General features: G+C 45.8%; 1 protein-coding gene across 4 annotated transcripts in view; it reads left to right on the forward strand.

The window, feature by feature from the left end:
- Positions 1-650: 650 nt before the first annotated feature.
- The window catches only part of LOC122931016 (dual specificity protein phosphatase CDC14B-like), a 63,143-nt gene continuing 50,618 nt past the window's right edge, over positions 651-13,175 (forward strand). For all 4 annotated transcript variants that reach the window (XM_044284884.1, XM_044284881.1, XM_044284882.1 and 1 more), the window contains exon 1: positions 651-929. In XM_044284884.1, coding sequence (XP_044140819.1) covers positions 782-929 — 148 coding nt within the window. In that variant the 5' untranslated portion in view covers positions 651-781. The remainder of the gene's footprint in view (positions 930-13,175) is intronic.

Genomic DNA, 13,175 nt, shown 5'->3' on the forward strand with positions numbered 1-13,175 from the left:
AATATACAAGCAAGGCCTCATGCACACCGCCGTTCCGTGCATTGCGGTCCCCAATGCACGGGCAACATCCGTGCAGCGGGCCGGACCCATTCAACTGGACATGTCATATTTATTGGCGGTGCGGAACAACGGAAATAAACACCACGGAAGCACTCTGTAGTGTTTCTGGTGTTCCGTGACTCCGTTCCGCATCGCCGAAACTGCGGACCCATTCAAGTGAATGGGTCGGCATCCGTGATGCGTGGTGCACACGGCTGGTGGCCATGGATTAAAGACCTGGTGTCTGCGGGCCGCAATACGCATGGGGCCTAATACCGTACTTCCGTTTATGCTAGTGGGCCCCCAACATCAATTCCACTGGTGGGCCCTAGGCCCACCAGTCCGACCCTGGAGGTATGTAATACATTTCAGCAGACGCCACGATATTATTCCCACATGATTCCCCTGATAAGCAATGAGATACAGTTTGCTCTTCTTTAGAAGTGGAGTAAAGGGAGCACACATGGAGGATGACACACACAACAAAGTGACCACGCTGCCTGTGACGTCACCGCGCGGCATCCAATCAGCGCGCAGCGTGTCAACCGTCTCTCCTCCTGCCCTGGCCCGCCCCTCACCGTCACAGGGGCGTGTCTGTGTGCGTGGTCCACCGGCCGCTTCCATGTACAGCAACCTCAGCAAAATAACAGGCCAGCGAGGGCAGCTGCTGCAGGTTTGCTGAGGCCAGTCACCCGGGAGCCTACTGGCTGCCCACTATGTGCCAGCTGTGCAGCCCGGTGCCATGAAGAGAAGAACCGATAAGAGCTCAGGGGGAACCAGGAGGAGGAACCTGGGCTGGCGGAAGAAAGCCAGAGATGAGCTGTGGGAAGAAGATGAAGCCATGGAGGATGGGGAGTACATGGACGACGACATCTTCATCAATGTGACAGGTAAGAGGGTGGCCCTGTCTGCTGTGGTGGGGGCAGTGACCAATCACAGTGCAGCTTTCAGCTTCTAGAGGTGCCGTGAAAACTCAGAGCCCTAATCTGATTGGTTGCCATTAGCAGCCGTGTGACCATAGACTGTAAGATAATATTAAAGGACTTGTCTGTTTCTACAAAACTGCACAAGGTGGTCTCAGCGATGCCCCACAGAGACCACTGATTGGCTGCAAAGGACATCATCACAGCGGCCAGGTCCAGGCTGATAGGGATTACGGCAGTGCTGGATCTTACAGGTGAGTAACGCGGCTTCGTTGCCCTGTTTCTAGGGGATCAGGTGGATTGCCCAGTCACTGGCTGGGGGCGAGAGGTTTGGCCTCATGACTTTAAGCCATACATTGCTGATAGGTTTCCAGCAGAAGAATCATGTGATGAGCAGGGTCTGAGGGGGTTTGCGAAGAACATGCCCAACATTTTACATCTTGTACCACCAGCTCAGTGTAAGTCTCCTGACCATGGCTGCCACTGGTGGCCAGGGCAAGAGCTGAAGAGTCACAACAAGGAGTCCTCATCTGTGTTGGTCCAATGTTCAGATGTGCCCACATTGCTAAGAAAAATGTGTCCCTAAGAGCAACACGGGCATTGCCAATATACCTAGAGGCTCTGCTGTCTCTGCACTATGGTTGACCGGACCAGGCAGTGAAAACGTCATCACACCTGGCCCTGTCAAAGTGCAGAGAGAGCAGAATCTCCGGGCGTAACGGCAACGCCCCTTTATTTTTCTCAGCAATGTGGGCACATATAAACATGGGACCAACACCGATGCCTTCAGCTGCCAAGCGCACATGTAATAGGTCAGCCAGTGTCATAGGTACAAATCTGCTGACAGGTGCATTATAAAGTGTAACTGCAGTTTTTAGTTTAATAGTTTTCTATCCGAGCTGTAACTGAGTGTTACCAATGAGTCTTTAGCCTTCAGCATTTGTAAGAAGTCAGATAGCCAGAGTGATTGGCAGTGATATTTAGGCCACATGGCCCAGTGTCACGATCAGTGTGGGGGAAAAACTCCAGGGGAACAGTAATCCAGGCTCTAACTGCCTATCAATATGAATAGACCTTGAAGGTAGGAATATTCATATGCTGGATACCTAGGCCCCTCTATCCCTATAAGGCCCTGGAATGAGGTTAGGACCAGATACAACCCATTTATCCCTAGATGGACAAACAACAGGGAATATAACAAACACAAAACAATAAGAAAAGACAAGACTTATCTGAAAGTAGAAAACTGGCAACTCCCGTAACCCCCCGTGTCGACGATCGACGCAAACCGCAGGTCAATTCAGACCTGCGGTTTGCGGCTTTTCATGTTGCATGCGGCGGTGCCATCGGGGTCCCCGTGGCGCTGTAGGGGGTCCCGATGGCATGGAAGGCAGCGCAATGCCTTCCCAGGCATCGCCGCTGCCTCCCTGTGAGATCCAGCCCCCTGGATCTCACAGGCAGGAAGCTGTATGAGTAATACACACAGTATTACTTACACAGCCAATGCATTCCAAAACAAAATTACAAGTTTAAAGTAAACTTGTATCGCCGCGTCCGTATCGACTGGCTCTATAAACATATTACATGACCTAACCCCTCTGATGAACACCGTAAAAAATAAAAACTGTGCTAAATAAACAATTTTTTTGTCACCTTACATCACAAAAAGTACAACAGCAAGCAATCAAAAATAGTACCAATCTAACCGTCACCTCATCCCGCAAAAAAAGAGCCCCTACCTGAGACAATCGCCCAAAAAAAAAAAAAAAAACTATGGCTCAGAATATGGAGACACTAAGCTGTTACTGTGTAAAACTTACATAAATAAATAAAAAGTATACATATTAGGTATCGCCGCGTCCGTATCGGCCGGCTCTATAAAAATATCACGTGACCTAACCCCTCAGATGAACACCGTAAAAAAATAAAAACCGTGTAAAAAAAAGCATTTTTTTTTTGTCATCTTACATCACAAAAAGTGTAATAGCAAGCAATCAAAAATCATATGCACCCCAAAATAGTGCTAATCAAACCGTCATCTCATCCCGCAAAAAATGAGACCCTACCTAAGATAATCGGCCAAAAACGGAAAAAACTATGGCTCTCAGATTATGGAGACACTAAAACATGATTTTTTTTTTTGTTTAAAAAATGAAATCATTGTGTAAAACTTACATAAATAAAAAAAAATGGTATACATATTAGGCATCACCGCGTCCGTGACAACCTGCTCTATAAAAACACCACATGATCTAACCTGTCAGATGAATGTTGTAAATAACAAAAAAGAACTGTGCCAAAACAGCTATTTCTTGTTACCTTGCCTCACAAAAAGTGTAATATAGAGCAACCAAAAATCATATGTACCCTAAACTAGTACCAGCAAAACTTCCACCCTATCCCGTAGTTTCTAAAATGGGGTCACTTTTTTGGAGTTTCTACGCTAGGGGTGCATCAGGGCGGCATCAAATGGGACATGGTGTCAAAGAAACCAGTCCAGCAAAATCTGCCTTCCAAAAACCGTATGGCATTCCTTTCCTTCTGCGCCAGACGACAGAATCAGGGCCATAAATATTGAGTTTTGTTTGGCTGTTAACCCTTGCTTTGTAACTGGAAAAAATATATTAAAATGGAAAATCTGCCCAAAAAGTTAAATTTTGAAATTGTATCTCTATTTTCCATTAATTCTTGTGGAACACCTAAAGGGTTAACAACGTTTGTAAAATCAGTTTTGAATACCTTGATCATATTATGTAAGCCTCACAAAGTGACTTCAGACCTGAACTGGTCCTTAAAAAGTTGGTTTTTGAAAATTTCTGAGAACTTTCAAGATTTACTTTTAAACTTCTAAGCCTTGTAATGTCCCCCAAAAATAAAATATCATTCCCAAAATGATCCTAACATGAAGTAGACATATGGGGAATGTAAAGTAATAACTATTTTTGTAGGTATTAATATGTACCGTATTTTTCGCCCTATAAGACGCACCGGCCCATAAGACGCACCTTGGTTTTTGGGGAGGAAAATAAGAAAAAAAAATATTTTTAACCAAAAGGTGTGCTTTTGGTGGGTTTGGAACTAATGGTGATCTGTGGCTGGCACTGTTACAGGGGGGATCTGTGGCTGGCACTGTTACAGGGGGGGGGATCTGTGGCTGGCACTGTTACAGGGGGGGGGATCTGTGGCTGGCACTGTTACAGGGGGGGGGATCTGTGGCTGGCACTGTTACAGGGGGGGGGATCTGTGGCTGGCACTGTTACAGGGGGTGATCGGTGGCTGGCACTGTTACAGGGGCGGGGATCTGTGGCTGGCACTGTTACAGGGGGGGGGATCTGTGGCTGGCACTGTTACAGGGGGTGATCGGTGGCTGGCACTGTTACAGGGGCGGGGATCTGTGGCTGGCACTGTTACAGGGGGGGGGATCTGTGGCTGGCACTGTTATATATGTGCCATCCACAGACCACCCAGCCCATAACAGTGCCATCCACAGATGTTCCCCATAAAACTGTCATCCACAGATTCTCGCCCCCCCCCCCCCCCCCCCCGCCGCTGCAGTATTAAAATATAAAATGTCTCATTCAATTAAAAGTGATTACACATGCCCCTCCACTCCTAATATTACCGTACACCCTAACAGCTTCTGTACAACCCAGGCCGGGTGGCCAGCGCGTCACTCACTGACGTCACTTGCCTGCGCCGCCTGCTTCATTCATAAGGTAGGCGGTGCAGGCACGTGACATCAGGGAGTTACGCTGCCGCCCGCCCGGCCTGCCTGCATTCTACAGAAGCTGTTAGGGTGTACCGTAATATTAGGAGTTGGGGGGGGGGGGGGGGGCATGTGTAATCACTTTTAAATGAATGAGACATTTTATATTTGTATAGTGCAGCACTGGAGCGGCGGGGCCGGACTACAGTGACTGCACCGCCGCGCCGCAATTGCCGGCCCCCAGCTCCTCCTCCCAGTCCCTCCCCACTCTCGCATACATCGCAGCCTGCGATGTAAAAATTTCAGCATTCGCCCGATAAGACGCAGGGGGGGGGGGGGGGGGGAGTGCGTCTTATGGGGTGAAAAATACGGTATTATAGAAGTAGAGAAATTGAAACTTGGAAATTAGCTAATTTTTGCCAAACTAAAATTTATTTATTTTTTTTACACTCCATTTTACCAGTGTCATGAAGTACAATATGTGACAAAAAAAACTGTCACAGAATGGCCTGGATAAGTCAAAGTATTTTAAAGTTATCATCACATAAAGTGACACTGGTGAGATTTGCAAAAAATGGCCTGGTCCTGAAGGTGAAAATGAGCCCAGTCCCTAAGGGGTTAAGAAAATTAAAGGGAATCTATCAGTTCCCTAAATTAGCATAATCAGTGATGCCGAGTCCGATTATGTCATTTTTATTCTCATGCTCACTTGCATCCTGACGCTGTGCTCCAATAAACCAGCAATGAAAGAAACTGAAAGGACTCCTCCCTGAGTCCTCTCAGTACATTGCATTGCTGGTTTATTGGAGCACAGCGTCAGGATGCAAGTGAGCATGAGAATAAAAATGACATAATCGGACTCGGCATCACTTACTCTATACACTGATTACTCTGGTTTGGGGGGTGTTTCCTCTCAGGCTACTTTCACATTAGCGTTTTTCTTTTCCGGCATAGAGTTCTGTCCTAAGGGCTCTATACAGGAAAATAACTGATCAGTTTTATCCCCATGCATTCTGAATGGAGAGTAAGGCTATTTTCACACTTGCGGCAGAGAGATCCGGCAAGCAGTTCCGTCGCCGGAACTGCCTGCCGGATCAGGCAAAATGTATGCTAACTGATGGCATTAGTAAGACTGATCAGGATTAAAAATGCCGTTGTTCACGGCCGTTGTTCAGGATCCTGATCAGTCTTAAAAATGCCTGATCAGTCGAAAAAATGCATTGAAATGCCGGATCCGTCTTTCCGGTGTCATCCGGCAAAACAGATCCGGCATTTATTTTTTTCACCTTTTTTTCAGTCTGCGCATGCGCATAACGGAACGACGGATCCGGCATTCCGGTATTCTGAATGCCGGATCCGGCACTAATACATCACTATGGGAAAAAATGCCTGATCCGGCGTTCAGGCAAGTGTTCAGTTATTTTGGCCGGAGATAAAACTGTAGCATGCTGCGGTTTATTTTCTTTTGCCTAATCAGTCAAAACGACTGAACTGAAGACATCCTAATGCAAATTGAACGGATTACTCTCCATTCAGAATGCATGGGGATAAAACTGATCAGTTCTTTTCTGGTATAGAGCCTCTGTGACGGAACTCTATGCCGGAAAAGAAAAATGCAAGTGTGAAAGTACCCTAATCCGTTCAGGATGTCTTCAGTTCAGTAATTTTGACTTATCAGGCAAAAGAGAAAATCGTAGCATGCTATGGTTTTATCTCCGGCAAAAAAAAACGGAAGACTTTTCCATAGGAATGTATTAGTGCCGGATCCGGCATTTAAAATACCGGATTGCAGGATCCGTCCTTCCGGTCTGCGCATGCGCAGACCTTTTAAAAATGAAAAAAATAAATATATAATACTGGATCCGTTTTGACTGATGACACCGGAAAAACGGATCCAGTATTGCAATGCATTTTTCTGACTGATCAGGCATTTTTCAGACTGATCAGGATCCTGATCAGTCTGAAAAATGCCTGATCAGTCAGAAAAAATTACATACGTTTGCATACAGTTTGCCTGATCAGCAACGGAGCTGCCTGCCGGAATCAAACAACGCAAGTGTGAAAGTACCCTAAGTATTGTAAAAAAATTAAAAATTTAAATGACACCGCATAAAAAAAAATAGATATATACATTGTATTTTTCACCTTAAAAGACGCACCTAGGTTTTAGAGGAGGAAAATAAGAGAAATTTTTTTTTCATCAGACCTCAGCTCAGACCCCCAAATGGTTCTCAGATCAGACCCCCAATCGGACTTCAGATCAGACCCCCAGTCAAATCCTCACTGTTAGGCCGAATGCATTGATGCCGTGTGCTTCATGCCGCCGCTGCAGTGCAGTAATACACTCGTATAGATCATACTAGTGTATTACTGTAGTGCAGCGGCGGCATGAAGCGCACGGCATCATAGCAACCAATGACACCGTGCTCTCCTGCTGTCAGCAGGAATCCAGGCCGGCATACCACGGACCATTCACGGCTGTGTGCATTCGGCCTTAATCAAACCTCCAATCTGACCCCTAGGGGTAATTGGACTCCAAATCGGACGACAGATTAGACCCCCTGATCAGACCCTCAATGTTAATCAGAACCCCAATCGGACCTTAGATCAGACCCCCAATGTTGGACCCCAGCTCAGATCCCCAATGAGACCACAGATCAGACCCCTAGTCAGACCTCAGATAAGACTCCCAATGTTTATTAGACCCCAGCTCAGATCTCCATGTTAATCAGACCTCAAATGAGACAAAAAATATATATCAACTCGCCTCTCCTGTTCTGGACACCACCGCCACTCCTGAGATCCAGCGGTCTTCCTGCTGTGCTGTGACCTGACGTCACACAGTGTGAGGTCACTAACAACGCCTACATCCTCACGCTGTGCACAGGTCACAGCACAGTTAGGCCGAATGCACACGGCCGTTGTTCACGGCCGTGAGCGGTCCGTGGAACCGCGGCCTGGATTCCTCCTGAGAGCAGGAGTGCACGGCGTCATTGGTTGCTATGATGAAGTAAAGGATCCCAGCAGACGTGACTTGGATGCTTGTAACAGGTTTTATTGTCAAAGTAACATTTGTCAAAGTAACAATGACGCGTTTCGGCTATATTAGCCTTTTTCAACAGAATATCCATCATACAGCACAGGTTTATATACACCTATAATGCCAGGGATAGGGTGCCGCCCCGTGACATCAGACCCCAAAACTGGTCCTTAAAAAGTTGGTTTTTGAAAATTTCTGAGAACTTTCAAGATTTACTTTTAAACTTCTAAGCCTTGTAATGTCCCCCAAAAATAAAATATCATTCCCAAAATGATCCTAACATGAAGTAGACATATGGGGAATGTAAAGTAATAACTATTTTTGTAGGTATTAATATGTACCGTATTTTTCGCCCTATAAGACGCACCGGCCCATAAGACGCACCTTGGTTTTTGGGGAGGAAAATAAGAAAAAAAAATATTTTTAACCAAAAGGTATGCTTTTGGTGGGTTTGGAACTAATGGTGATCTGTGGCTGGCACTGTTACAGGGGGGGATCTGTGGCTGGCACTGTTACAGGGGGGGGGGATCTGTGGCTGGCACTGTTACAGGGGGGGGGGATCTGTGGCTGGCACTGTTACAGGGGGTGATCGGTGGCTGGCACTGTTACAGGGGTGGGGATCTGTGGCTGGCACTGTTACAGGGGGGGGGGATCTGTGGCTGGCACTGTTATATATGTGCCATCCACAGACCACCCAGCCCATAACAGTGCCATCCACAGATGTTCCCCATAAAACTGTCATCCACAGATTCTCGCCCCCCCCCCCCCCCCCGCCGCTGCAGTATTAAAATATAAAATGTCTCATTCAATTAAAAGTGATTACACATGCCCCTCCACTCCTAATATTACCGTACACCCTAACAGCTTCTGTACAACCCAGGCCGGGCGGCCAGCGCGTCACTCACTGACGTCACTTGCCTGCGCCGCCTGCTTCATTCATAAGGTAGGCGGTGCAGGCACGTGACATCAGGGAGTTACGCTGCCGCCCGTCCGGCCTGCCTGCATTCTACAGAAGCTGTTAGGGTGTACCGTAATATTAGGAGTTGGGGGGGGGGGGGGGCATGTGTAATCACTTTTAAATGAATGAGACATTTTATATTTGTATAGTGCAGCACTGGAGCGGCGGGGCCGGACTACAGTGACTGCACCGCCGCGCCGCAATTGCCGGCCCCCAGCTCCTCCTCCCAGTCCCTCCCCACTCTCGCATACATCGCAGCCTGCGATGTAAAAATTTCAGCATTCGCCCGATAAGACGCAGGGGGGGGGGAGTGCGTCTTATGGGGTGAAAAATACGGTATTATAGAAGTAGAGAAATTGAAACTTGGAAATTAGCTAATTTTTGCCAAACTAAAATTTATTTATTTTTTTTACACTCCATTTTACCAGTGTCATGAAGTACAATATGTGACAAAAAAACTGTCACAGAATGGCCTGGATAAGTCAAAGTATTTTAAAGTTATCATCACATAAAGTGACACTGGTGAGATTTGCAAAAAATGGCCTGGTCCTGAAGGTGAAAATGAGCCCAGTCCCTAAGGGGTTAAGAAAATTAAAGGGAATCTATCAGTTCCCTAAATTAGCATAATCAGTGATGCCGAGTCCGATTATGTCATTTTTATTCTCATGCTCACTTGCATCCTGACGCTGTGCTCCAATAAACCAGCAATGTAAGAAACTGAAAGGACTCCTCCCTGAGTCCTCTCAGTACATTTCATTGCTGGTTTATTGGAGCACAGCGTCAGGATGCAAGTGAGCATGAGAATAAAAATGACATAATCGGACTCGGCATCACTTACTCTATACACTGATTACTCTGGTTTGGGGGGTGTTTCCTCTCAGGCTACTTTCACATTAGCGTTTTTCTTTTCCGGCATAGAGTTCCGTCCTAGGGGCTCTATACAGGAAAATAACTGATCAGTTTTATCCCCATGCATTCTGAATGGAGAGTAAGGCTATTTTCACACTTGCGGCAGAGAGATCCGGCAAGCAGTTCCGTCGCCGGAACTGCCTGCCGGATCAGGCAAAATGTATGCTAACTGATGGCATTAGTAAGACTGATCAGGATCCTGATCAGTCTTAAAAATGCCTGATCAGTCGAAAAAATGCATTGAAATGCCGGATCCGTCTTTCCGGTGTCATCCGGCAAAACAGATCCGGCATTTATTTTTTTCACCTTTTTTTCAGTCTGCGCATGCGCATAACGGAACGACGGATCCGGCATTCCGGTATTCTGAATGCCGGATCCGGCACTAATACATCACTATGGGAAAAAATGCCTGATCCGGCGTTCAGGCAAGTGTTCAGTTATTTTGGCCGGAGATAAAACTGTAGCATGCTGCGGTTTATTTTCTTTTGCCTAATCAGTCAAAACGACTGAACTGAAGACATCCTAATGCAAATTGAACGGATTACTCTCCATTCAGAATGCATGGGGATAAAACTGATCAGTTCTTTTCTGGTATAGAGCCTCTGTGACGGAACTCTATGCCGGAAAAGAAAAACGCAAGTGTGAAAGTACCCTAATCCGTTCAGGATGTCTTCAGTTCAGTAATTTTGACTTATCAGGCAAAAGAGAAAATCGTAGCATGCTATGGTTTTATCTCCGGCAAAAAAAAACGGAAGACTTTTCCATAGGAATGTATTAGTGCCGGATCCGGCATTTAAAATACCGGATTGCAGGATCCGTCCTTCCGGTCTGCGCATGCGCAGACCTTTTAAAAATGAAAAAAATAAATATATAATACTGGATCCGTTTTGACTGATGACACCGGAAAAACGGATCCAGTATTGCAATGCATTTTTCTGACTGATCAGGCATTTTTCAGACTGATCAGGATCCTGATCAGTCTGAAAAATGCCTGATCAGTCAGAAAAAATTACATACGTTTGCATACAGTTTGCCTGATCAGCAACGGAGCTGCCTGCCGGAATCAAACAACGCAAGTGTGAAAGTACCCTAAGTATTGTAAAAAAAATTAAAAATTTAAATGACACCGCATAAAAAAAAATAGATATATACATTGTATTTTTCACCTTAAAAGACGCACCTAGGTTTTAGAGGAGGAAAATAAGAGAAATTTTTTTTTCATCAGACCTCAGCTCAGACCCCCAAATGGTTCTCAGATCAGACCCCCAATCGGACTTCAGATCAGACCCCCAGTCAAATCCTCACTGTTAGGCCGAATGCATTGATGCCGTGTGCTTCATGCCGCCGCTGCAGTGCAGTAATACACTCGTATAGATCATACTAGTGTATTACTGTAGTGCAGCGGCGGCATGAAGCGCACGGCATCATAGCAACCAATGACACCGTGCTCTCCTGCTGTCAGCAGGAATCCAGGCCGGCATACCACGGACCATTCACGGCTGTGTGCATTCGGCCTTAATCAAACTTCCAATCTGACCCCTAGGGGTAATTGGACTCCAAATCGGACGACAGATTAGACCCCCTGATCAGACCCTCAATGTTAATCAGAACCCCAATCGGACCTTAGATCAGACCCCCAATGTTGGACCCCAGCTCAGATCCCCAATGAGACCACAGATCAGACCCCTAGTCAGACCTCAGATAAGACTCCCAATGTTTATTAGACCCCAGCTCAGATCTCCATGTTAATCAGACCTCAAATGAGACAAAAAATATATATCAACTCGCCTCTCCTGTTCTGGACACCACCGCCACTCCTGAGATCCAGCGGTCTTCCTGCTGTGCTGTGACCTGACGTCACACAGTGTGAGGTCACTAACAACGCCTACATCCTCACGCTGTGCACAGGTCACAGCACAGTTAGGCCGAATGCACACGGCCGTTGTTCACGGCCGTGAGCGGTCCGTGGAACCGCGGCCTGGATTCCTCCTGAGAGCAGGAGTGCACGGCGTCATTGGTTGCTATGATGAAGTAAAGGATCCCAGCAGACGTGACTTGGATGCTTGTAACAGGTTTTATTGTCAAAGTAACATTTGTCAAAGTAACAATGACGCGTTTCGGCTATATTAGCCTTTTTCAACAGAATATCCATCATACAGCACAGGTTTATATACACCTATAATGCCAGGGATAGGGTGCCGCCCCGTGACATCAGACCCCAAAAGGGGGTGGTACATGGGAGGTAACCAAAGAGTAACAAAAAATATATTTTGTATATTACGAAAGAAAACCATATAACGGCAACGCTACATGTTATATTTTATATTATAGATACCATCTCAGATGGGAGATTCTTCAATGAGTGGATGATGTCTGAAAAAATAATAATAATAATAATGATATATGTTAGATCACCGGATTAAACAGTAATAATGCATTGATTGACAAGGGATCCTAGATATGTGTAATTTCATAGTCCCTATTCAGACCTCTAGGGTGTAGGGTATCTAGGGTATGGATCCAATAGGCCTCTCGGCGTAGTAATAACTTCTTCACATCACCTCCCCTTCGCGGTCTCATTACCCGTTCTATTACCTGAAATTTTAAGTGAGCAATAGTGTGTTTGCATTTTTCAAAATGGGAGGGAATCGGAAGCAATAAGTTCTTAGTCCTAATAGTGGACTTATGCTTTCCAATGCGGTCTCTAATCGTTTGCATGGTCTCACCAATATATAATAACCCACAAGGACATTTAATTAAATACACTACATTGTTTTTTTCACCTGTGAGTCTACTATTCACTGGGTATGTTCGTCCAGTATGTGGGTGATAAATATTGGATCCCTCAATTAAAATTTCAGGTAATAGAACGGGTAATGAGACCGCGAAGGGGAGGTGATGTGAAGAAGCTATTACTACGCCGAGAGGCCTATTGGATCCATACCCTAGATACCCTACACCCTAGAGGTCTGAATAGGGACTATGAAATTACACATATCTAGGATCCCTTGTCAATCAATGCATTATTACTGTTTAATCCGGTGATCTAACATATATCATTATTATTATTTTTTTTTTAGACATCATCCACTCATTGAAGAATCTCCCATCTGAGATGGTATCTATAATATAAAATATAACATGTAGCGTTGCCGTTATATGGTTTTCTTTCGTTATATAAAAAATATATTTTTGTTACTCTTTGGTTACCTCCCATGTACCACCCCCTTTTGGGGTCTGATGTCACGGGGCGGCACCCTATCCCTGGCATTATAGGTGTATATAAACCTGTGCTGTATGATGGATATTCTGTTGAAAAAGGCTAATATAGCCAAAACGCGTCATTGTTACTTTGACAAATGTTACTTTGACAATAAAACCTGTTACAAGCATCCAAGTCACGTCTGCTGGGATCCTTTACTTCATTGCACGTGGAAATTGATCCTGATCCCGCGCGGCGTGCATCAAGCGAGTGCTGACCAGCTACTTTCACTTATTGGTTGCTATGACGCCGTGCGCTCCTGCTCTCAGGAGGAATCCAGGCCGCGGTTCCACGGACCGCTCATGGCCGTGAACAACGGCCGCGTGCATTCGGCCTTA

The sequence above is a fragment of the Bufo gargarizans genome, chromosome 3, assembly GCF_014858855.1.
Source record: "Bufo gargarizans isolate SCDJY-AF-19 chromosome 3, ASM1485885v1, whole genome shotgun sequence".
Lineage (NCBI taxonomy): Eukaryota > Metazoa > Chordata > Amphibia > Anura > Bufonidae > Bufo > Bufo gargarizans.